Below are 27,152 nucleotides of genomic sequence, written 5' to 3' on the forward strand. Positions count from 1 at the left end.
TAGATAATTGAAATTTTTATTCTAATGGTAAATCTAATTGCAATTAGTTGCCATTAGCAAAAAAAATTCGTTTACCTTTACAATTAGAAATCTAATTGACTTCTGCTAATGCAATTAGATATTCAATTAGCTCGAATTAGAATCAATTATTTATATTTATTTACATCATTATTCGTTCACTTCAATAATTCTTTGAAAAAAATTTATTTTTATCAAAATAATTGATTATAATTCAAGCTAATTGAATATCTAATTGCATTAGCAGAAGTCAATTAGATTTCTAATTGTAAAGGTAAACCAATTTTTTTTTGCTAATGGCAACTAATTGCAATTAGATTTACCATTACAATAAAAATTTCAATTATCTAATGGGAATTAGGTGAACTTTTCTAATTGTTTAATGAATTAGAGAATTTCGCAAATGAAGGTTAATTAGCAATCATTAGCATTATCTAATCATTACTTAACATCTATGGGTAGGTGTCACACCCATTTTACAAAGTTTCTTCTTAAGTTATATTTTGCGTCAATAAACCAATCCAATTACCATGTCTCATCACTTTTTTCGTATTTGGTATAGAATTATGGCATTTTTTTCATTTTTCGTAACTTTCGATATCAAAAAAGTGGGCGTGGTCATAGACGGATTTCCACCATTTTTTACACCAATACAAAGTGAGTTCAGATAAGTACGTGAACTAAATTTAGTAAAGATATATCGATTTTTGCTCAAGTTATCGTGTTAACGGCCGAGCGGAAGGACAGACGGTCGACTGTGTATAAAAACTGGGCGTGGCTTCAACCGATTTCGCCCCAGTTATCGTCCTAGAATCTAAGCCCCTACCAAATTTCACAAGGATTGGTCAATTTTTGTCCGACTTATGGCATTAAAAGTATCCTAGACAAATTAAATGAAAAAGGGCGGAGCCACGCCCATTTTGAAATTTTCTTTTAGTTTTGTATTTTATTGCACCATATTATTACTGGAGTCGAATGTTGACATAATTTACTTATATACTGTAAAGATATTAAATTTTAATTAATTAAATTTTTGTTAAAATTTGACTTAAACAAATTTTTTTAAGTTTGCGTGGTCGTTCTCCGATTTTGCTAATTTTTATTAAATATACACATAGTAATAGGGGTAACGTTCCTGCCAAATTTCATCATGATATCTTCAACGACTGCCAAATTACAGCTTGCAAAACTTTTAAATTACCTTCTTTTAAAAGTGAGCGGTGCCACGGCCATTGTCCAACATTTTACTAATTTTCTATTCTGCGTCATAAGTTCAACTCACCTACCAAGTTTCATCGCTTTATCCGTCTTTTGTAATGAATTATCGCACTTTTTCGGTTTTTCGAAATTTTTGATATCGAAAAAGTAGGCGTGGTTATAGTGCGATATAGTTCATTATAAATAGCGATCTGAGATAAGTGCCCAGGAACCTACATACCAAATTTCATCAAGATACCTCAAAATTTACTTAAGTTATCATGTTAACGGACAGACGGACGGACGGACGGACATGGCTCAATCAAATTTTTTTTTGATACTGATGATTTTGATATATGGAAGTCTATATCTATCCCGATTCCTTTATATTTGTACAACCAACCGTTATCCAATCAAAGTTAATATACTCTGTGAGCTCTGCTCAACTGAGTATAAAAAGTCGGTTTCGCTTTGAGTCTGATTTGAAACAACTGATTAAAGACGACCTTGTCCTCGTAAAATAACAAACAAGAACAAAGAGATCGCAACACTAGAAATAAAAAAAAAGCTTTTTGGGCCTTTGATAAATGAGTTCAGAAAAACTAACAGGTTAACGATCTTAAATCAATCTAGCTTGAATCTATTTTACAACACGCACAGAGTCTATACGTGATCCCAGCGAAGGCGCGGCAGAGGTAAAGAAAGTGTTTAGCCGTGTCATCCTTCTGAATGCATGAAGGTTGAGATGTCATGTAGCCACAGTTATGGGTTTTCACCATTCTAAGAACAATAAGAACAGACACCTAGTCAGACTATATGAGATTGGTTGCATCATAAGTTTTGCCCACCTACAGCCTTTCGATGTTCCCCAGGCCCGGCTCAGCCAAATAATCGCAAAGTACGTAAGTATCGCTAATTGGTAAGCCTTGGCAGAAAGAGGGAGTGTAATAACTGTTTTCGGGTCCAGGAATGCCTCCTCAGAGACCACCATGCCCAAGTAGTCAGCTGGTTGATTCCCAGCGAAGTATGTTTGGCAGCCACCGTGACCGCAGGTCCTTGGTTCAAGGCCTGCTAAAAACAATATCAAAATCTTTAGAAAAAAATGTTTTCAATAAGAAAAAAAGTATCTACGCGGTGTCGCCCCTAAGCAGCGCTTTGATAAACACCACCAGTGTATTTGTGCCATGAAAAGCTTATCAGCGAAAAGAGGCCATTCAGAATCGGAACTTATGCCGATTTAAAGGAAAAATTAAAAAATAGCATGTCGTCAATTAGAAGAGAAGCTGATATTGCGCCTCAGGGAAATAAATGCAATACCGACATTGTATCTTGTGGTGGTGAAAAGCCACGGGTGTCTGAAACGCAGCCTACGTAAAAATATCATGCAGGCGCCTTCAAGAGCCCTCCCACGTATAAGGACCAAAAGGGATTATAGGTACAATATTGCATCTAGAGCGAACGTTGTCGATAGAGCTTTCAAGCAGCAGTGACCGTTTCTTGATATCTGAAAAGCTTATTTCCCTCTCTATTGATTGTCAGTGTGTACCATGGATACATAATACTTGATGTGATCATAGAGGTGCAGATTCCTATTATCGCAGGAGATATACTCCAACTTTAAGTGCGTCAAAATTTTTTTGCGCGAAGCTGCCTTCGCTGTGCACGAAGAAGTTCCGGGGGTTTCGATAGGGTCTAATGTATATATCTTACTATTTTTTACATTTGCGTGCTAACGACTTATATTTTGCAATTTTGCACAAGGAAATCCCACGCGTGACGAGGCAGCAAAGAAAAATATCAGACTCGCACATGTTCCAGTTTATTTCCTTGGCTGTTGTGAAGTGTTCCATATCCATTTATGGTATGGCAGCAGTTGTAGCATCGTCTCTTCCACCTCTATCCGCCAATATCAGTAACGCCCCTGCATGTTGTATATTTCGAAGTAATAAATACATTTGTAATGAAATTTGTCACCAAGTCGCCAATACCGATCTATGTATGTCCATCGATGTATATATGTACATAAAATATAATAATAAATGTTCCAGAAACGTGCTCGGAATGATGAAAATTATTTGTGGTTAAGAACGTCCCCGTGTGAAACCTAGTAAAAGCAAGTGAGAAAGTTTAAATTCGGATGAAACTGAACTTTACATACGTACTTGGAACGCTCTTGTTCTTTGCTTTGTATGGTTAATTGTGTTATAAGGCTGCGCAATAATATTGTAACGAATTTAGGGAAACTCCGCTTATTCCAAACCTTCTGCTAACTTTCGAATCGCTAAACTGTTGAATAAATAACTCCAATATTCATTAATGCAAAATGGTATTTATTAGACTATTTTGAGTGTACTTCACAATAACTCTTACTTCACAACTAATTGCGTGTTTAAATCAAACTGCTTCGTCATACCTCAGCTTGTTCTGCTTTTATACTCTCGGTTTCCTCGTTCGCCTAATTCTCCTAAGGTCTACTAATTTCGTGAACTTCATGCTTGGTTACCAGCTATATACATGTATATTTGTAGTTTGTATCCATATGCGTGTGTATATGTGAGTACTACTTCGGCTGATGATGACATGCGTTTGTGAGTATCTCTCTGCTGCCTTATATGTATGTGTGTACATGATGATTGATTTGTTGGTGGCTGCTTAGTAGTATCGGCTTAGGGATGCTATTATCGCTTAGTGATGATAATATTTGTCACAATATATATATGGTTCTATTCTGAGCTCATTTTCGTTCGAAATAAGCAAAAACGATAGAGAGGCTACCACTAATGAGCTTAAGCTGATGCTATCCTGAGATATCTTCAAATGTGGTTAAATACCATAGAGTTATTGCTAACTATGTTTAGACCTTTAGGAAAAGTAGCGGGATCTTAAACCAATTTTGATTCTCTTCACTCAGTGACCATAATTTGGCAAGGATAGTGTGTCTGCCAAATTTCAATGTAATATCTTTAACGGCTTTTGATTTAGGGCTTGTTAAACCTCCAAATTTTTTTCTTCCACACCCATATTCCAAAATTTGTTTTGAATTTACAATTTGCGCCATAAAACCATAAAACCCTTGGTTTTATGACGCAAATTTCATTAGCTTAGCGGTATTCGTTTCTGAATTATCTAATTTTTTCCATTTTTCAAAGTTTTCGATATCGAAAGAGTGGATCTGCGCCCATGCACCAACGGAGGAGAAGGACAATGAGGTGAAGAACGCATTCTGCGATCACCTCGAATTGAGGGCTGCCAACGCCATGATATAAAAGTCGTGCTTGGCAATCTTAAAGGTAGGGTAGGTAAAGAAGCAGTTTTTGACTTCATGGTCAGAAAGCTGAGCCTCCACAATGCAGCCTACTGTAATCGACTGAGGCTGATCGCCTTCGCCAGTGCTCGAAACATGTAATAGCGAGCACAGTGAAACCAAATTAACCACATTGTGATGGACGGACGGCATGCCTTCAGTGTTTTAGATATACTCACGATTCGAGGCCCTTACATCAGCCCGTATGATGAATGCGCCCACCTACGCGCGGCTACAACTACTTCTAAACCAGTGAATGAATGCATTGGAGTCCTATATGATCTGGGAGCTTAAAACAAGGTTTTGTTAGATGGGTTGCCGGGCATCAGAGTTTCAAAGTAATGAACACGCAGACTACCTGGTCAAGCAAGTTGCTGTAGCAGCATTCTATAGTACAGAGCTCTTCTGCGGACTTACAAAGACTCACACTAGGTAACCATCAGTAACTGGGAAACAAAGCAGTTCGGACAATACTGGATAGACTCCCCAATGCAAAAACAGACCACGTTGTTTATACTCCCAGCAACGAGAGTATCAGCCAAACTCATTAGTCTAAACAGAAAGGACTAGCGCTCACTGGGCACTATACGGGATATTGAAGTCGACGATGTAACCTAAGTCAAATCTATCCGATACAAAAATCTCTCGCTTTTGTGAATTTGAGGAGGAAACGCCGGTAGAGACCCTTCCATCGTGATATAGAGTAAAAAGCCCGAAGAGTTACTTGGATACAGTAAAAGCTTCCACATAGAGTGTATTAGGCTGAACGGCCAAGATAACAGATAAAGGATCGGAGTGCATCCAGACCTAACATGATAATAATAATTCCGTTTGCTATTTCTTTCACCAATCTCTTCCACTCTCCTTCTGCCACACAATATTAATCTGAACGAAAGAGATTAAAGGTTATGCCGAACTTAAACTATGTATTGCCTCGCGGCATTGCAATGTCCAGTTTTCCATAACTGTTCATAGCTTTTGTTAGTGACCCATGAACTTATTCTAAAAATTTCATTTGGAACGTTTGCAGAGTGTGGAATCAAGATTAATTATCATTTATTTTTATCCCTTCATCTTTTCAGTGGGAGAAGACCGAGGATAACGATTATAAAAAGAAAATCCGTACGCAATTATATAAATTACGCGAATCAGGCTTACGTGACTTGTATCAAGGTGAAATAATGGCTGGCAACTTTGCAAAAGATCCTTTGAATGCTTCGCACGGTGATTCATTGGTGGGGCAAAATTTTCAAAGTTTGAAATCAAAGGAGGTGCGCGATTCTGTAAGTCCAACAAGTGATTTGAAATTCCATTCAATGACGCTGCAACATCCAAACTCAACTGGCTGGAACGTACAAACCTCATCAGAGGTGAGTCCCGATGGACGGGCATATCGTTCCGATACACTAGCCACCACAGATGGTAAGTTGAGTAAACTTGAACAATACCTCAATATCAAACTATTTAAACAACAAAAATATTTTCGATTTTCTGTGTATGCGTTACATGTTTATTATTATTTTAATCACTTACTTACAGGCGTTGAAAAGATCAATGGCGGCACAGCTGAGTTTCTTGGCCGCAATGAGCAACACGCTAGCGCTTCACATCAAGGTGACGATAAGAACTTCGTTAAAAAGGCATCAGAGAGTTCTAATACCCATTTGCAAGAGCATGTTGTTATTGGTGATGAAAACTCTGGGCGTACCGAAGTGAAAAGTAGTTCGACGACGACATCCTCATCGCATGTGACGTCATCTTCTTCGACTGTTGAATATGTAGACGGAGCACCGTTAGATGCAAAATACATTATGGACAATACCAATCGTAAAAAACATCACGATCAACAACAACGTCTAACACAGGAGCAATATATCCAACAGGAACAACAACGTCAACAGCAATTGCAGCAGCAGGAATTTGAACAAATTAAAAAATACCAACAACAACAAAAGCAAGTACAACATCATTACACGGAAGAATTTAAACGCAATCGTGAGGAATCCTCCACTAGCCGCAATATGGACACACAACAAACAACCGAACAGAGTCGTCGTGTTGTCGATATGGATAAGGCCTCACCGGAATATCAACAGCATGTGCAACATCTGATGTCACAACCAGGTGAAATCATTTCGAATACGGTTGAGTATCCAAAACCAAATGTTAAAATGATAACAACCGTTAAACGTTTGCCTGATGGAACCATCGTCAAGAATAAACGTTATGAAACTGAGGAATTGAAACCGACATTGGAGAACCAACGTCAGCGTACAACTTCTACAACAAGTCAGAGCAGCACTCAACAGCACAAAAACGAGCAACAACGACGTCAACAGACCGAAGAAAATATTTATAATCGTCAGGAGCAAAATTTGCATAACACCACAACAACTAGACGACATGAAAATGATGTTGTTGATAATGCCGAACCATTAACGCGCGTGTCACATGTACCACAGCAACAACCCTTGGTCAAACCCAAACATCCGACTGAACAATACACCGACGAAGTGAGTAATGTGGAAACAAAATTCTCATCAACAAAAAAATCAAGTAAACGCTACTCAACTGAAACCACTTCGGAGACTATTGAAGAGGTCGCAGATCAGGTGCGCGGTAAACTAGGTCAAGATTTCTCAACACATGGCTTTCCATCAGTAAGACCAAATAAGCTGACACAGGAGTATGCAGGTGAACGTCCACATGGTGAACGACCACAAGACGACTTTAGCACACATGGTTTTCCATCGGTTAAACCAAATAAGCCTACACAAGAATATCCAAGCCATAGAGCACCAGCATCACGCTCTGACGATGTTGAATACATTAATCAACGCACTGTGACGCAAACGAACCAGCATGGCTATCCAACTGCAGTTAAACCAAATGTCACCAATATAACAACAATAAAAGATGGTGACATTGTTGTAGAAAGCGCAGAATCTACACGCAGCTCAAAGTATAAGACGAATACGGAGCGTACCATTGAAACTGAGGTGATAATAGAAGGTGAGCACCCACAAAAACGAACAGCACCAGGTGCTATAGACGCTGTTCGAAGTTATGAGCAGCCTGCGGAGCCACGCAGGCCACGCCCCACTGAAGATTACACAACACATGGTTTTCCATCTGTGCGCGATGTTGCTAAACCGCATACAACACAGCCGTCTCCTACACCGCTCAGTATAATCAATGAAAATGGCAGTGTAACGGTTGTGAGTTCATCAGAAACTAAGAAAACTGTAAAACATAACGAAAATCGTGAGCACATTATTGAAACAGAAATTTTTGGTGATCATGATTATCGTACACCAACAGCTGATGCTGGTGTACGTCAACCTGATACAATAACATTCCCTCCTACACCACAACCCAGTAGTGATTATAGTACACACGGCTTCCCTTCAGTGCGCGATACAGCACAAACTGATGATGCTAACCGACGTCAAGTTACACCGATACGTGAAACGCCCAGCAGTTCACGTAAGCCAATGGAAGATTTTTCCACGCATGGTTTTCCATCGGTGCGTACACCCACCACCAATAAAACAGCACAAGATTATTATGCAAGACCTGCTGCTGGGTTTCCATCAAACAGGAATAATGCAGCACCTAAATTAGCACCAACACAACCGTCGCGAATACAGCCGAGCACTACGTCGACGTCTACAAAAAAGTTAACAAGCACCACCACTGATTCTGCATCACAACGTTTGATAACAAAAGAGCGTGATGTTGATGCATCACATCGTGCTTTTGCTGCATCGCTACGTTGTTCATCACCCGCAGATAGCATAGATCATCATCAACAGCAGCCGCATCAACGTATGACGCCACGTTCCAGTGTATCATCGAATAGAACTTTCAGACGTGATGGACGTGAGGGATCACATGATAGCGAGACGAGCCGCTTTAGTACGGGTACCGCCAGCCAACGTTCATCGCCAAGTAAGAGTAGTCTGGGTAAAACTGTTGTTACAAAATTAACAACAACAGTTAATAATAAAGCACGTAATGGTTCTAACGAAACAATTGATTTAACACCGCAGCGCCACACAAAGTCACCTTCACCGAGTAAGCATTTAACAACAACAACACCAACCACACGCACCACAACAACAACTAGTAATCGAAAGAGTCCAACATCGAGCGTAGGAGTGCCAAAAACAGGTACGAAATAAAATATAGCAAGCACATTACAACTAAATGGCAAATCTATCCTTCAGATAAACAAAAACTATCTAAGCCAGCTGAAAAAAATGTATATCCTATATCCACTATTAACGTACCAACAACACTAACCATCAAAAAAACTCACTTTAATGATAATGACGCCAGCTTCCTCGCTAATGAGAGGGCGGCGGTGGTCGAGGAACCAATCATAAAAGAACACTTTTACAAACTTGGTCCGTCCGATAAAGCAACCGAAAATGTTGACGGTAAGAAGTTATGAACCAAGAATGAGTTACAAAAATTACACCAAAATTATTCCAAATTGGACAAAAAAAAAGCACCACAACACAATACCAAATTTGTTAATTAATTTCTAAATTTATGCATTGGAAATTCATTACTTCTTTGAATACAAACAAAAAAAAAAAACAGTTTCTTAAATATACTTACAAAACAAATATACACAATTTTTAATTTGTAAAGACATATATTTAACACACGGCGATTTGCACAATAAAAAGTCAGACAAGACAAAATCAGAAAAGACAAGAAATATTTGACCTAATAAACAAACGAAGTAATAAAAAAAAAATAAATTAAAAACAGCGTTTAAAGCAAAATGCTTAAATACACCTAACATTGGCAACTCCATACTAAAGAACAAATAAAAGTGGCATGGCAAGCTTTTAATAACCTAAAACTAGTATTATATTTAACCTCTAGAGCTAACCAATAAATAACCAACAAAAGAAATCTATAAATAGTTTGAAAATGTATGTATAACTAATCCCATATAAATAAACGTAACGTAACCGTAAACGTACAATAACGTATTTTATTTAAACATCACTGACACGAGCGTGCTGATTAATGCATTTATTCATATTCGCTGTGTAATTTTCCAAAACAGAGAAATCATCATCACCATTTTCACCAACAGCACCAAGTAATCATCATAACTTGCATCGCACACATCCCAAATCGAACGATTTTGAGGATGTTTATCATGAAGAGCCCATCTCACATAATCAACCACTTAATTCATCAGTAATCGTACCTAAACAACGTAATCCGTCACCAGATCAGGGACCAAAGAGTCCACAACACATTTGTCAGTCAACTAAAAATGAAGAGACCAGTAATATTGAGGAGGAGCGTAGGACTGTTGTGAGAGAGAAAACATTCGAAAATTATGATTGGCAAGATACAATTTTAGATACAGAAAGCAATAAAAAACCATACACTGTAAATGGTAAACCAAGAAATGATGAGGTACCGCGAGATGATTACAACGAAACAATAGACATTGATGCGGATGAAACATATATTGATACTTCGGATTATCCGGGAGAGAGTTTTTTTACCAAAAAACCAAAAGATAAAGAACCTACGCATAAGAAAACTTTAGACACCGTAAATAAAAGCCCAAAAGTTGGCGCACAAGGTGAACCTCTGAATAGAAAAACAAATGAAAAACAACCAAGAGCGCCGAGTGCCGGAAGAAAACCAGAAGATAAGAAACCTATAGAAAAAACAACGAGTCCAACACGCAGAACTTCAGATGTGAATAAAACAAAAGTATCGACGACCACAACTACAAGCTACAAAACTACACGTAATCATAATATAAATGCTACTAATGAGGATAAGCAACCAAGTTGTAGGAAACCCAGTGAAATAGGCAAAAGTAGGCCAGACAAAGAGCAAAAAAGTCCCACTAGAAAAGCAACAGAAACAAGTAAAGACAGGAAGCAGCAAACAGTAAAACCAGCAAAAAGTGAGCCCTGTGATGAAAGTTCTGAGCGTAAACCAACAAGGAAACGCACAATAACGGTTGAACTGAGTCCAACATGTAGTACATTAAGTGATACAACTTCAAATATTAATACAATTGAGTTGACACGCAAAGATAAACCACAACCTGTTGATAAGCCAGAGCATAAACAAACAACAAATAATGGTCCGAAACCAATTGACAGAAAACCTCCAGGCACAGATTTTGTAGCAAAAAAGAATATAGACACAAATAAAGTACGAACCACTGCAGTAACTACAACTAGTAGCAAAATACGCGATGAAAATGTTTCACCAACTAGAATTGAAAAATCTGCAGATAGAACAACAGATCATATGCAACGTAAACCTAGTAGAGACAACATAACGACACCCAAAGGCGGTAAACAAACCGTAGAACCAGTGTGTCGTAAATCACCTATACGTGCGAGTGAGCCTCAAGACAGCGAGGATGAGTACAGTCAAATTAACAGAAAATTACTTGTTTGTAACGAAACTGCAAAGACAGAATCAACGCATGTTAGGAATTTGAAATCGAATTTAAAAACATCAACCACTGAAACAAATACTGATGAAGTGTTGGAAGACAAACCAAGTGACCGAAAACCATTGGGAAAAAAACCGACAGAAGCTGAATATAGTGATGAAGATGATGAAGAAATAATACGAATAACAACAGAACGTGGTAACATAAAATCAACCCATAACAAGCCTCAACGGCCCAATGAATATGACGAAGAATATGAAAATGTGTCAACTAAATCTCGGAAAGGTAGACCGCATGAGCCCGAAAGCTGCATACAGTCTAAGAAACCGATTGAAGAACAGACAACTGCTTTTATAACAACTAAAGTTAAAACATTACATGCGAATGAGCCACGCTACACGACAACTGACGAAACACAACGAGTGGAAGAACTTTTTAATAAGACGAATAAAAAACAAGCCACAGAGAATATTACTGAGGAATTTATAACATTTGAAAGCAAAGTGGGAGATAAAACACAAGTTAGTGATAAATCGTTACAGCCAGGGGATCGCAAGCCTACGACAAAGAAACCAAGTGAACCGTATGACAATGACACAAAACCATCAACGGTTGAAAGATTGACGGAGTCGTTTGAGGAAACTAAAAATATACAACGTTCAGCGCAGAAACCTAACCAACCTCTAAGGTCGGAACCGAAACACAAACTAACAGATAATACTAAGGAACCGGCAGCGTTTGAAACAGTAACAGAGAAATCTAAGTTGATGCAACAAAGAAACACGGATTCAAGCGAAGACGATGACGAACAACAAGCCGCACAAACCACATATGAAACGACTACTATCACAACAAGTAGAAAAGATATTCGCACCAACAAATCTGAGACAACAGCTGATGACAAAGAACCTCTGAACTCAGCTCCTGACGCATGTGAACCAAGATTTGAAGATCAAAATGTGAAAACTGCAACTACTATAACTAAAAACGTTATTGAAAGGCGGCCAGTATACGATAGTGAAATTTTTATCGAACCACTTGATAGAGTGCCATCTTCAGATGAAATAAAACGCGTTGAAGAACTCTTTCAGACTACAAACGACACAAATAAATATACTAAAAACTCTAACAAAGAGTTCATTGATATAGAAAGTACACAAAAAGTGATGCCAGATGGAGCTTTCTTCTCGAAGGCGCCCGAGCCGGAACCTAATTCACCCACTTACAAGAAAAAAGGTGTGAATCCGAGAGAAACGTTCGAAGATCGTTGTCGTCAAATACTTGGGATGGAAGAGTATGGTGATACACCAGGTAGTTACAAAAATAAACCAGATGATAAATCGAATGAGAAACCGATTGATAAAGCAGTCAATAAACCAGTCGTTGGAGAAGAGCAGGTAACGGGAAACAAAACAGAGTTTGAAGTACGTATTGGGGACTGTGAAGATGATGAACCGAATTATTTCAATAATATAAAAGAAGCCATTAAACCACAGAAAGAGGTTCCCAAAAACACATATACAAATGAGAAACCTAAAAAGCGCGCTGATATTGACTTCTCCGATAAAGACTTAATTGAAGAAGTAGAATGCGTTATCAAAGAGACGGTGGTGCCATTTAAAAGGGACACGGCTGAAAAAGAAATGCACACTACAAGCAAGTCTACGCGCGTATCACGAACTTACGTTAAAAACGAAGAAAATATCAACGCAAACACTAAAAATATTACGAAAACAACACCCAAAACAAATAAAAAAATCACAGATGTCGAGCCTATAAAATATTCGACTAGTGAGTCGGAAACAGCTGATAAAGATACGGATGAAGAATCACAGCCGGACACTGTTGTAACTGAAACGGAGATGGAATGTCGCAAAGAAGACGCAGAGGAGCAAAAGATTACTTTGAAAAACGAACCACGAAAGCCTTTGAAAAAATTAGTAGACGAAAAACGTCCGTCGCCAAATTCATCACCAAGTACTAGTCCTATTAGAAACCCGAAAGAGCCACAAGTTAATGGTAAATCATCAACTTTTAAGCAAGATTCTACAAGAAATACTAGAGTTACAACAGCGAAAACGACAGAGACTAAAACACTTGAAACAAAACAAAAACCACGTGAGAATAATTCGGCGACCAAAACACCTGAAAAACCAGAAAATAAACACAAGCCAACATCCCCAACAAGACCGCATACAGGACATACACAAAAGGTGGAAAGTCCAAAAACTCCAGTTGATAGTGAAAAAAAGAAACCGCATAAAGAAACGCCAAACTCTACCATCAAAGATCGCTTACGTTCTGCCACGCACAATAAGCAACCCACTGATACAGAATCAGACTCATCACCTGCCATGAGTCCAACACGTTTTACGGAGCGCAGACGTTCCAGTAATATCTCTGTACATACAGAAATCATAATTGATCATACGGCGCCCAAGTCACCTAAGCCTGCTGAAAAAACACTCGAAAAGCATAAGCCACAAATAAAGAAAACAACAACACCAAAAGAGAGTGAGGATACGCCTACAAAAGAATTTCGTCGACAGCTGGTTACCGAACGTAAAGAATCGGCGCCAGTACCGAGTGTTACGCGTAAAGATAAAAGCGCCATAATGACACGCTCAACTAGCGAGCAAGTTATGAAAGTGAGTAATAAGCCAACTGAAGTTGACTCTTATGCACCACGTGCAAGTCACATCCCGACCGTACCAGCAAAGGGTGAACGCCGTCCAAATAAATGTTTCACAACAAAAACAATAAATTTAACAACAACCGATAAGCGCATCAATGCGCATGAAATGGAAAATGTTGTAATCGATATACAACACGCGAAGAGTTCACGCGAACCATCGCCCGATAAAATTGTACCAACACCAGTACCGGTGCATATGGATACGGGTAAGCCACGTTATCCAGATGTGGTGCAAGAGCCTGAAGATGAGCCACGCAAGAAACCCGTTATAACAAATATACCAATATTCGAAGAGGAGTCTAATGAATTTGTTAATTGTCATATAACTGAAATAAAAACTGACAAAATAGCTAGGCTGGTCGATCTGCAGGAGGATGATATATTGGATAATCCCACTATTGAAGCACCTAAAAGTTTAGACTATCCATCGCTGGATAAACCTGATGATGATTGCCTATTGAGTGTGCATGAAAAGGTTTCCAAGTTTACGCATACAGCAGAAGAAGTTAAAAAACCAAAAGCATCGAGTCCTTTTAGCAGGGAGTTCGATAAAACTCCAAAGGTGCCAGAAAACGATGAATGCTTGCTGAGCGTAGATGAAAAAGTGAATAAATTTATAAAAACCGCTGAAGAGGTAACAAAACTCACTACACCGGTGCGCGAAATCGAGCGCCCCAATTATTCTGACTTAGACGAGGAGCTACGTCGGGATGACTGTACTTTAACTGTCTCACAAAAAGTCAACAAATTTTTAAGTACTGCAGAAAAATTGGCGGACACAACACCACAAAAATCACCAGAGTTGGTAGCAAAGATTACACGCACCATTTCGAAGCAGAGTGAGCCTGGGTACCCGGAGGGTGTGAGTGATGATGATGAATTGATGCCTTTCTCAGAGAATCATACAATCGAAATTGAGAAACGGCGTCAGAAAGATATACTTTCACGGCCAACTGTATTCGAGAATACAACGAGAACCAAACGTTATACTGATCATGCAAGGGAGGACGAAGTAACCACTGTTAAGCGCACTCTTGGTGCGCCGGAAGAAGATGAAATCATACCACACACAAAAGATCATGTAACGAAAATTGAGTTGAAGCGACAGAAAGAAATTTTATCAAGACCATCAATTTATGACACAAATAAGAAACCACGAGCACAATCGCCGATTAAACGAGAACCCAATGGAACTCAAAATGTGCCACAAACAGTGGTGACTAAAACAAAGATGCAAGTCACTACAACAAAGAAAGTGAGCGCTGATGATGATAGTGAAATAATCAATATTGATATCGAACGCAAGCCATCAACGCCTACAAATAAACTTGAAAATCGTAAGAGTCCAATAAAATTACAAACTTCAACAGTTGCGCTGACTAAGCAACGCTTCGAAGTTGGTGATACTAGAAAAGTAGCGCCCGAGTCGCCTGTCAAACCGAAGACACACAAAGTGCCTTTTTCAGTTCCAGCTGCGCGTAAACCAAGCAAAGATGAGCCACAAACTCGTGAACATTCAACAACTGGTCGAAAAAAAACAACAGAACCGGTAGACGATGCCACTTCGCCATATGAACGCAAGCCCTCTTCCGGTGAGCGCGTACATCAAACACCACCACAGAGATGCCAACGTAAGCCATCTACAGAGTCTGTTAATCAATATCCGCGAAGAAAACCATCTGCCGAGACTGAAATTAATATTAACGATTACGACTCTGAAACAGAATTTACATCCGAAACACGCCGCAGAAGTTCATCGAATACAAAGGATTATTTAGAGACTGTTCAGACAGAAATCGAGCGTTTTTCACCAACTGAAAAAGAACCGAAACGCAAAGCGCTCATAACAGAAAATTCAAAACCACAAACTCTCTCACAAAGTCCTACACGTTACGGCACAATAAGCACCAATAAAACCAGCACCAAAGTAATTGAGCGCACAAATCAACATCATACACCATCACCTGACTGTTCTGATATAGAAATTATTGAAACTATTGTAGAACAACATCCAGAACGGCAAGTGAAGACACAAACCCCAACAACAACAACAACCATTGGTCGCACACGTATTACTAATGATACGGTCGCGGCGCGTCGTAACATATTCGAAAATGGCGCTACTACAAGCAAAACACAAAGCCCATTTGGTAGCAACTCACCATCACCGGTGGGACGTCGTCCTTCATATATGGATCATACAGTAAGCTCTTTAGAACATATACGTCGTGATTCTTTGGAAGTGAATAAGCAAAATTATTCACGAAAGTCTTCAGTTGAGTCGGAGCATAATTACGGCGGACGTTCGAATGCTGCTGTGAAATTTGATGTGCCTCAAAAGCCGCAGCGTACAGCCAGCATTCCGGAAGATATTGATGTTGAAAATATTTTTGAATTAGAAGTATTGGAACGTCTTTTGGAGACTGTCACATCATATGAGCTAAGACGTCGTATACGTGCGCAAATACGTTTGGTTAAGAAGAATTTACTCAATACTGAAACGCTGGTTGACAAAAGCCAAAGCGAAACTAAAACTTCCAAATCCATTAATTCCACTCATAAATCATCAACATACACATCAAATGTGCATCGCCAAGAAACTGATGTTAAGCAAGAGGAAGATATACAAATTAAGAGACCATACGAGCGTACGACGAGCCCAAAACGACCACAAACAACAGAAGAATGCGCACCACAAAAAGCAACTAACGCACGTAGTACAAGCCCAAAGCATCATGGTAAATTGTATACCGACGAAGAAATGACGACAACAGCAACCACGTATTCCAAAACTCCAAATGGTCGCAGTAAAAGCACAAAACGTCCTACATCATCACCAGAACGTGCACACAGTCCTGAAAGCGGAAAATCGCACGAGTTTGTAAAGGAAATACGTCGTACTTCGGCTTCTTCGAAGTCTTCACGTCATAAAGAGTATGCTTGCAGCGAACAGACTGATTATGCTGAGGAGAGATACGATAATAGTCGCAAGGTTTATGAAAAGCCTAAAAGCAAACCACACACAGCTCCTAAATCTAAGAGTCCTGTAGGAGATGGACGAAAAATTCCAGATTCGAATATGAAGTCACGTACTAAGAGTCCTGACACAGGCAATAAACCATCTTACCAACGCACTACCAGTACACAAGGACGTACAACCAGTCCACAAGGACGCACAACAAGCCCACAAGGACGTGCACCGAAACAACGTGACGATATGTACACTACAACAAAGGTGACAACTGTTAAAACCACACGTTCACAACCAGAACGCAAATCAAGTAAACCGAGGACAGATGACAACAGCGCACCCATCTGGGTAGATCGTACAAATTTACTCAAGAGTCCAAGTAGTAGTCCACGTAGAGTGCCCGCTTCACCAGCAATGCGCACTACAGCAAGTAAGACCATAACATCAAAGACGACAAGTCAACGCCAGACTCAACAGCATAACAGAAATATTGAAGAGGATTGTATCACATCAAGCTACGGCATAGGACCTACAGATGAAAATGGTTTGCCATTATTCGGTATTAAGGCATTGAAAAAGAAAAAGTCCAGTCAACCCTGTGAAACAACTGAAGGTAAGTGTAAAATGAGCTTAATTCAGATAGAGTCGATAAATATCGATTTAATGTAATAACTGCGCACAGAAAGTTTCGATTTGCAGAGGGGTTTTTGCATTTTAAAGCTTAGCTATGTGAGTTGGTTAATTTCGATATAAATTTAAGGGGCGATAACCTCCGAAGAGATTTCAGACCAAGTTTTTCTTCCAATTTGTGTCGTGCTCCTTTAGTTTTTCCTAAGTTTTTTTGTCGTTTCGGAACGGCATCTGTAAGGCAGATGAATTGGTATTGAGAAGCTTTTCATGGCAGAAGTATACTCGGAGTGCTTGCCAAATCAATGCCGATAGCGACACCGCTTAGAAAAACGTTCTTTCTAAAATTTTTATGGTGCCTTGCCCATGGATTGAACCCAGAATCTTCGGTGTGGTAGGCGGAGCACGTTACCACCACACTACGGCGGCAACTTCGGAAATAATTTTTCTGAGTAGTGGACTAAAAAACGATCCATGGAAAAACGTCTTATATATTGTAACGAACTTACGGAAATTCTGCTTATTCCAAATCCTCTGCTAACGTTCGAATCACTAAACTGTTGAATAACTAACTCCAATATTCAATAATGCAAAATTGGTCTTTATTAGACTACTTGAAAGTACTTCACAATAACACTTCACAACCAATAGCGAGATTAAATCCAACTGATTACTGCTTACTCAGCTTTAACTCCTTTTATACTCTGTGATGTCTCGTTCACATACTTCTAGGCGTTCCTTCTTCTAGAATTTACTACTTGTTTACCAGCTATAAACTACAGATGAACGTTTATAGCTTCTCATATGCGCGTGTATATGTGAGTGATACTTGCACAAATGATTACCTACTTTTATGAGCATCTCAGATATATGCATGAGTATGTGTGAGAAATACTTTGCTGATGATTGCATACTTTTGTGAGCATTTCTCCGCTGCTGGCATGTACATACATAATGATTGATTTGTTTATGTACATACAAGTCACTGCTTAGTATCGGCTTAGAGATGATAGTATCCCTTAGTGTTGCTAATATTCTTCATAATATGATCGATTTTTTGTGATTTGCCTACACTTATGTATATTTTGCATACATTTTTTTAGGAAGGACATCGCTAGAGATTTGAATAGAGGAAGGTAGGTAGGTAGGTAAGTTGAGGTGGCTGCCCGAGGGCACACTTAGGCCAGTAGTATTAGGCCCGTTGTGATACCACGAAAATACACCGTTACCTTTCCTCTTTGAACCATTTTGAGGACCTGATGAAGGCTACCAGGCGCTTGACATCATGCTCCACAACCTGGCTCAGATTATCAAGAAATGGAGCACCCAGAAAGCGCTGCCGTGCTCCGCTTAGTGGTGGGCAGTTGCAAATGAGGTGAATCACCGTTTCCTCCTCCTCATCCTCTTTACAACTTCTACAGCATCGACGATAAGGCACTCCTAACTTTTCTGCGTGCCTGCCTATGAGGCAATGACTAGTTAGTTCCCCCAGAAGTGGGGACATTTTATCCCTTCTTAGGTTGTACACGTGGCGGGATCTTTTAGGATCCCACTTAGGTCAGGTTTCTTTCGATGTTCGACACCCCGGTGTTTGTAGCCATCTTTCGTCGGCTTGATGGTGGATGAGCTCTTTTAGCATTAGCTTGCATGTGGACAGTGGCATACCTAAGCGTTCTTGGCCAGGAAGAACCTGCCTGGTTGTACCCTGTCTAGCGATTTCATCTGCAATGCAGTTTCCCTCGATATCCCTATGTCCAGGGACCCATGTGAGGTGTGGTTCTGTTGAGCCATCTCTTGAAGAGAACGGCGACAGTTTAGTGCTAGTTCAGAATTGGACAAGTAGGAGCCAAGAGATTTTATGGCAGCTTGGCTGTCGCTGAAAATAAAAATTTCTTTGCCGACGGTGTGTGTCCCTATCCTAGCTGCAGCTTCCATTATGGCTGTAACTTCTGTCTGGAATACACTGCAGTGGTACGGTAGTTTGAAGGAGAGCTGGAGGTCGAGGTCCCTTGAGTATACTCCACCTCCAACTCTACCGTTTAGCTTGGAGCCGACCGTGTATATGGAAATGCTGCTGTCAATAGCAAGGCACCTATCCGACTCCGTCCAGTCATCCCTGCTGGGGATGTTTATCTTAAAGTTGGTTCCGCCATAGATGAATGGATTTTCAACTCTTTGCTTCGAGAGAGCGCTGTCAAAATGCACATTTTTGTCAATGATGCCACTCCAAACAAAAATTAATAAATCTGGATATGGAGATTTTTGACATACATTTCGGCGATTATAGTTTCAATCATTTAATAAAATGATAGTCGTAAAATATTCATTCCTTTAAACTTATTTTACAATAATACGACTAGCTAGAGTTAAATATAAACAAAACTAAGTAAAATTTACATTTTGATTAAATTAATTAGTCAAATATTGTAACGCATTTAACTCACAGTGAAAATCATATATTCTTTTGAAATTCCAGTAAATCGGACTTATGATATAATAGTTAACATCATTTAATGGATAGAGCTTATCCTACATGTCTCACGTTCCAGGTTCTGTCATCAAAATGGACTGGTTGTATCGGGACTTCATATTTACAAAACCTGTTTTTAGTGATAACTTTTGAATGGGAAATAATATTTACCCTCCGCCTTCGAACTAATAATACTTACACTAAAACAGGTATTTTTATCCTTTTCCCCATAATTTTTGACCGCTATTCTACAGTTGTAGGTCAAACTAAAGTTTACCGACATTTTTGGCCCGTTTTTCGTTTTAGCTGGCACATTTTTTGTTCTGGCACCCGCTTCAGCTGGCGCGAGAGATTTATCCGTGATTGCTGCCAGCACAAATTTGAGATAAATCCCTCGTGAGAGCGCAAAAAATGAGAGAGTTTCGTACGAAGTCATCTTTGGTTTCCGCAACTGTTGTGGTCGCACAGCGATCCGTGCTAGGAGGAAGAAAACTGTTTTTGTTTAGTATACTTGAGTGTCCTGCGGTCTTGTTGTTCCAACACGACAACTCCCTGAATAGAGGAAATGAGAGAAAAAACGAGGGGAGACTGGGAAATATATAGACCAAGATAGAGAGTTAGACCAAGATAGATGGAGTGGGGGAAGAGGAGGGGGAGCTAACAGAGAGAAGAATGAATACAGGGAAAGACGCAGAGATGGAAAATGTGAGATAGGAGAGAATGAAAGGAAATTAAAATGAAGAGAGAAAGAGAGCAGAGAGTAAAAGATAAGAACTTCTTTAGTTAGGTCAGAACTACGTCTGGCGGTCTGCTAATAACTTTTGAATTTTTTCTTTTAACAGAAGTCACGGGCTATGTCATCGAAGAAAAGTATTATTCCGATAGCAAAACTAAGCCGAAAGTCGAACGTAAGGAATACATTTACTCAACCAATGCAGATGAACTTGAAGAAATGAAGAAAAGTGTTGATCAAACTCGTAAATCCTCAAGAGACAATGTAGATGTTATTCGAAAATTTGAGAAGATCGAGAAGAATCACGTAAGTGACTGATAAATTACTAACTCTCATTTAATTTATCATAAATAATTAAATTCTTTTTCAGGCGTTTGAAAAGCCTGAAGCCACTATGCCGGATACAGAAGAATTTAATACTACATCGAGCCAATATGTGCGTCGTGGTTCCGTAAAAGAGCTGAGTGAGAAATTTATACGCAAAGAGTCTACGCACTCTACAGCTGAGAAATCAGGTTATCCCAAGGCTGGCTTAATATTGCGCACAAGTCGCGGATCATCAGCAGAACCATGTGGAGGTAAATAAGAGGCCATTTTATATAAGAACCTTAATAACATGAGAAGTTTAGCAACTAGACATTGAAGACGCAACTTCTTTGGTCGCAAAAATTGGAAAATAATAATAAGTCTCCATTGCGGAGCAACTAGATCTCCGGCAACTTTCGCTCGGGAATCGCTAGCTCCAAATGGTTATTTACGAGCTACCACCACCGAGTGGTACGTTTGGTACATACTTCAGTAGCCTTTGTTAAGACTAGGCAGAAGTACCCCAATTTTGTTTTCTCCCATGGGTTGCCAATTTGTTGACAGTTGGGGACTTATTCTGTTACTCGATTCAAAAAATATGGGACAAGAAAGCTTTCAACTTACATACATACATATTTTTTTTTCAAATTCGGAAGAAATTTCTATTTGTAGTAATTCTAATTAACTCTTGCCCTATACATACGAAAATCATAACGAAAGTAGTCTCCATAACTACAACAACAATTAGTCAAGAAGAATGCATTGTTGTTGTTTGTGCAGCGCACAGTTTGTTGCCTAGAACAACGTAGCGGTACCAAATTAAATAAAAAAGTGCAATTTTATTTACCAATAACTAGCACACAACAGAGGTTACTTTACACCAGGCATGCTTAACCAACGAAACGATATCATTTCGTTACGATAATCAACGTTAATAAACGAAACGAAGTCATTTCGTTTCGTTTATTAACGTTAAGATCGTCAAATTAACGAAATGATTTCGTTTCGTTTTCTGCCATATCAAAACGAAATCAAATCGTTTATGTTGATTATTAATTTCAAACTATGCTGGCAAAGCTGATTGATGGCGGAGTCATTAAAGGTGAAAGCATTAGCCAAGCTGATTGCAACTTTTCTCATGAATTTTGACAGTACAAACATTTCTCAGAGTATTTTTGACATTACCACCAACGAATTACACAAACAAATTACATAGAGTTTGTGTGTGTATGTGCGCTCGTTGTTGCCACCTTACGGCTTCACCATGGCTATAGCATTGCCAGCACAATTCAAACATAAAGTATCACGTTTTTGGTAACGTTTTTAACGTTAACGAAAGCTTTTCGTTTCGGTTAAAAACGAGATACAATTTATCTTGATAATTTCTTTATCGATAATATTTCGAAGTGTTTCAACGGAAACGGTGGAAATTTTTTGATAAACGATTAGCTTAACGTTAAGGTGCATCCCTGCTTTACACACACCAATAACTTCAGACTTTTTGAGAAGTTCTTCTTTGGACTTCTTATCGATAGCAACCAAGACCGACCAGATATTGTTTTATATGGTTTTTTACAGGCTTTTTAAGGCCGAGTCATCGGCTTCAACGGGTTACGGAACCCCCAGCGGGTCAGGGGGTTAGAATATACCCGCGGTAGGTATGCCTGTCGTAAGAGGCCACTGAAATACCAGATTCAAGGGGCTGTGTAGCGCAACCTTTTCAGGTTGCCAGCACAATATATAGCTTCTCCAAACCCAATTGTCAACCTCATATATCCGTGGCAAATCCTGTTTCATTAACAACTGAGGCTCTGGCGATCCCAAGCTACTCATGGAACTTGGGGGTGGGGAGGGAGGGATGGCCTGAAGGTTTAGTGTGGCCATACAAATCGTTCCCGAGATGGTGGGGTAGTACCTTAATGGTGCTGGGCTACCGGAGCGTACCGGATCTGTATCCGGCAAAGGACCATCACATCGATAACACTCCCCAAAGCTTTCGGGGAGAAACCTTATCGCTACAACAACAACAACACGGGTTACAGATGTGTCATCGATTTCATATTGAAGTGTTTTCGTTTTCTGTTTCATAACAGGCTGGTCAGTCGTCAATAACATATCTGTAACACGCCGATAACAAATCGGTAACGCTCCAATAAAAAATCTATAAAATCGATAACCTTTTGTAAATAAATCGGTAGTTTTTCTATATCAAATCGATACTTTTTGATATCGTATCGAAAACTTCTCGATCAATAATGGAAATTTTTTCGATAATAAAACGATTACTTGTCAATGATAAATCGATAACTTTTCGTTAGTAAATGAAAAACACGCCGTTAACAAATTGCTAATACTCCAATAGCAAATCGAAAACTTTTCGATAAAAAATCTACACTTCGATAGCACGCCTTCCGGTTTTGATTCCGGCTTCGCGTCCCTTTCTTTTTCCTTTCATTTTCTTTCTTTTTTTCCTTTTCTTTATTTCATTTCCTTTTCTTTTCTTTCCTTTCCATTCCTTTCCTTTCATTTTCTTTTCTTTCCTTTCTTTATTTTTCCCTCCTTTCCTTTCCTTTCCTTTCCTTTCCTTTCCTTTCTTTTCCTTTCATTTTCTTTTCTTTCCTTTCTTTATTTTTCCCTCCTTTCCTTTCCTTTCCTTTCCTTTCTTTTCTTTTCCTTTCCTTCCTTTTTATCTCCTTTATTTTCCTTTATTTTTATCTCCATTCCTTTTCTTTCCTTTCCGACCTTTTATTTCCTTTCCTCATCATGGAACAATTCAGCATACGGAAGCCCATAGTTCCTAGAGGCAGCTTGAGTGCAGGCCGTATGGCCACAGCAGCATAGTGCTGTGTAATATAGCGCGAATGGACTACAAGGTATCGTGCCTGAGCCGCCTTGAAAGAGGTCTTGGGGCCAGCATAATGTACATGTATACACCGGTTCAAAATAAATGGAAGGGGTCGGGACTGCCGTTAACTGTGTCGGTCTAGAAATAGGTAGATCATACAGGCTGCCAGACAACTGTAGTATCTTGCAGGCTGAAATTTTTACCGTGAAGCAAGAAGCAGAAATTCTGAAGGAAGCGTGCTTAAACTGCAGTATATATATATATAGTCAGGAGGCGATAGAGGCAATAACCTCAAACAGCTCTTCATCAAGAAGTGTATTGTAATACCAAAGAGGATAAATATAATTAAAGTCACCAGTCTGCTACGAGCGGCGAGTAGCTCGCTGGAAATTAAAAAAAAATGATGCCTAATGTTTTCTATGATTGCCTCGCATTTATCCATGTCGTGTAGGCACCTTATGTAAATGTGATTTTTGTAAAGAGAATTATTTAATAAATTAAATACAGTCGGAAAAATAAATACAAATACGCCAAGAAATACATTTATGCACATCTCGCTCAAAAAAAGACCTGCGATTACCCTAACCAAAACATTATGCAAAGTAACCAGTGACGTCTCTTATTATACTTATCCTCTTTGGTAATACAACGAAGCTTTGGCCGCCGTGGTGTGATGGCAGCATACTTCAGGCAAGGCGCCATGAAAATTTTAGAAAAAAGGTTTTTTCAATTAGAAGAAAATTTTTCTAAGCGGGGTCGCCCCTCGCACTGTTTGGCAAGCACTGCCATGAAAATCTCTCAGTGAAAACTAATCTGCCTTGCAGATGCCGTTGGGAGTCGGCATGAAACGAAGAGGTCGCGTCCCGCCAATTTGTAGGAAAAATTAAAAAGGAGCAAGACGCAAATTGGAAGAGAAGCTCGGCCCAAAATCTCTTCGGAGGCTATCGCGCCTTGCATACATTTTTTTGGCCGGACAACACATCCTTATTGGATTCCCAGTCATAAGGGGATAGAAGGTAACGAAAAGGCCGATAAGTTGGTAAACGAGGGTGATGCAGTCGATAAATCGACGGTGGACGTCCCAATCCGTTTGCGAGAAAACAAAAGGAGTGGACAGAAGCGCGGAACTGCAAAGTTTCAAAGATCATGCGCAAGTCGTATGGCGATAGACTCACAAAGTTATTCATATCTCTAAAAAGAGAAGACTTAAAGCTCACGATGGTCATACTAACTGGACATTGCCTTTTGGAGTCACGTGCTTATAAGTTAGGCCTCTTCAGTAAGAGCTGATGTAGGAAGTGGGAGCTGCAGGAAGTAGCGGTTGAGCACGTTCTGCATTCTTGTTCTGCCCACGCGAGGTCAAGACTGGCTGCAGCTACTATGGGCGACAGAGTTGCCGGATCTCAAGGTCCGAGATACTTCTAGTATTTGCCCAGAGGGTGGAGATATTCTATAACATAGGACTTGGTACCTAATTGAAGTTTTTCGTTTGGTCGTCCAACGAATTCTGATAACACCATGGACACATTTAGTCCAAGTGAGGTCTTTTCTTTAAGTTCACAGTTTTTACCATTACAATGACTGTGAACGCGGTTGATTCAACAGAAATTTCTGCGGCACCATGGTCATAAGAACAAAGTAGTAAGCCCCTTTTTTTTCAAAACTGTTTTCAGTTGAAATGACCAATGAAATCAGTTGGTTTAACAGAAAAATCTGTATGTTGCTAACTTGAGACCAGTAGGCTTTATTTAGAAGGAGGGATAATGTCTTTGGCTGTTATGATATTTTGTCTCTGTGATCAATGTTCTTGATAATTATTTGATATTGCAAGTAGTTTTATTTGCACTAAGATTTCATTGACCTATTTGGTGATTTGCTTACACTGGGAGCTCGACTCTTCAAACCAAAGTACAAAACGATGGACAAACTCCAGTATCATTCAAAATGAGCTTACGGGGAATTCAAATTTTGTTCAATACCTATAGTATATAGTCAATCATGATTTAATAGAACTATCCCGATAAAGCAAACTTAAAATGACCTTAATCAATTCATTAATTTAGATGCCTATGAAACTACAACCGAAAAGTACATCACCACCACATCCAATCGCGGCCAAGGCTACTGCTCTATGGGTGGAGATTCAGAAGATGAGCAAAATGTGGAGTTGCGTCAGAAAAAATCTCGACACCTTTTTTCCGAATTCGATAAAGATGAGAGCGAAGAACGTCATATGAACACGTCACGTTCATCAACCAAGTTCACACGATCATTCTTAAATAGTAGCGGTGAAACAAAAGTAGTAACCAGTGTCGATGATGCATTGGAGCGCATGCGTAGCGCTGATTATGGTGAGATAGAAATGTTCGATAATTCAATTTTACTGTATTAACTACTCTAAATCTTTATGCAGTTGTGGAAGCTGGTGATACAGCTGAAGATCGTGAAGCGCGTTCATTGTTAAATAAATTTTTAGGTGCCAGCGTCATAATGAAAGGTGTGGAGAGTGTCATACCAACAACGAAACAAATTAAAACGACTACAATTACTAAAACTTCATATGCAGATGATGATGCCGATAGCGATCTATTGAGGAATAAAGGGGTAAGTTAAAATCAAGCTTGAATTGAGCAAAGTATTATTTACATATATGTATATATGTACAATGGGGTCTATCGCCCTCTCTCTCTCTCATTGGATATTAACAGCGATTTCAAAGCCTATATATTCCAATGGCCAATGCCTAGCACAACGGGAGCCCTGAAAGCAACCCCGACGACTGCACTTAATGCCATTCTAGCGTTAACAACTGCAACGAGACGCAATTCCTTAGGATAGCTTGAGTGCCGACTAGGGTGGCCCATATTACTTACTTACTTACTTAATTGGCGCTTAACCGTCTAAACGGTTATGACCGTCCTACAAAGCGCGCCAGTTGCTCCTTCGCTCCGCCAATCGGCGCCAATTGGTCACACCAAGGGAGTTTAAATCGTTTTCCACCTGGTCCTTCCAACGGAGTGGGGCCGCCCTCTACCTCTGCTTCCATGGGCGGGTTCCGATAGAAAAACTTTCTTGGCCGGAGCATCATCTTTAATTCGCATAACATGGCCTAGCCAGCGCAGTCGCTGCCTTTTTATTCGCTGGACTATGTTGATGTCTGCGTATAGCTCGTACAGCTCATCATTAAATCTTCTTCGGTACTCGCCATCGCCAACGCGTAGAGGTCCATAAATCTTTCGAAGAACTTTTTTCTCGAACACTCCCAAAGCCGCTTCATCTGTTGTTGTCATGGTCCATGCTTCTGCCCCATATAGAAGGACGGGTACGATAAGTGACTTGTAGAGTATGATTTTCGTTCGCCGAGAGAGGACTTTACTTTTCAATTGCCTACCTAGTCCAAAGTAGCATTTATTGGCAAGACTGATTCTTCGCTTGATTTCAGTGCTGATGTTGTTGCTAGTGTTGATGCTGGTTTCCAAATAAACGAAGTCTTTTTCCTATTATGGCTGCCAACAGTAGCGTGATTGCC

The 27,152-nt window shown here is 39.6% G+C and overlaps 1 protein-coding gene across 1 annotated transcript in view; it reads left to right on the plus strand.

The window, feature by feature from the left end:
* The window catches only part of LOC137250385 (uncharacterized), a 244,203-nt gene that overhangs the window by 116,027 nt on the left and 101,024 nt on the right, over positions 1–27,152 (plus strand). Inside the window, exons 3-10 of the mRNA XM_067783058.1 lie at positions 5,602–5,941; positions 6,059–8,692; positions 8,749–8,961; positions 9,606–17,255; positions 20,582–20,778; positions 20,843–21,050; positions 25,687–25,974; positions 26,037–26,185. Coding sequence (XP_067639159.1) covers positions 5,602–5,941; positions 6,059–8,692; positions 8,749–8,961; positions 9,606–17,255; positions 20,582–20,778; positions 20,843–21,050; positions 25,687–25,974; positions 26,037–26,185 — 11,679 coding nt within the window. The remainder of the gene's footprint in view (positions 1–5,601; positions 5,942–6,058; positions 8,693–8,748; positions 8,962–9,605; positions 17,256–20,581; positions 20,779–20,842; positions 21,051–25,686; positions 25,975–26,036; positions 26,186–27,152) is intronic.

The sequence above is a fragment of the Eurosta solidaginis genome, chromosome 4, assembly GCF_040869045.1.
Source record: "Eurosta solidaginis isolate ZX-2024a chromosome 4, ASM4086904v1, whole genome shotgun sequence".
NCBI lineage: Eukaryota > Metazoa > Arthropoda > Insecta > Diptera > Tephritidae > Eurosta > Eurosta solidaginis.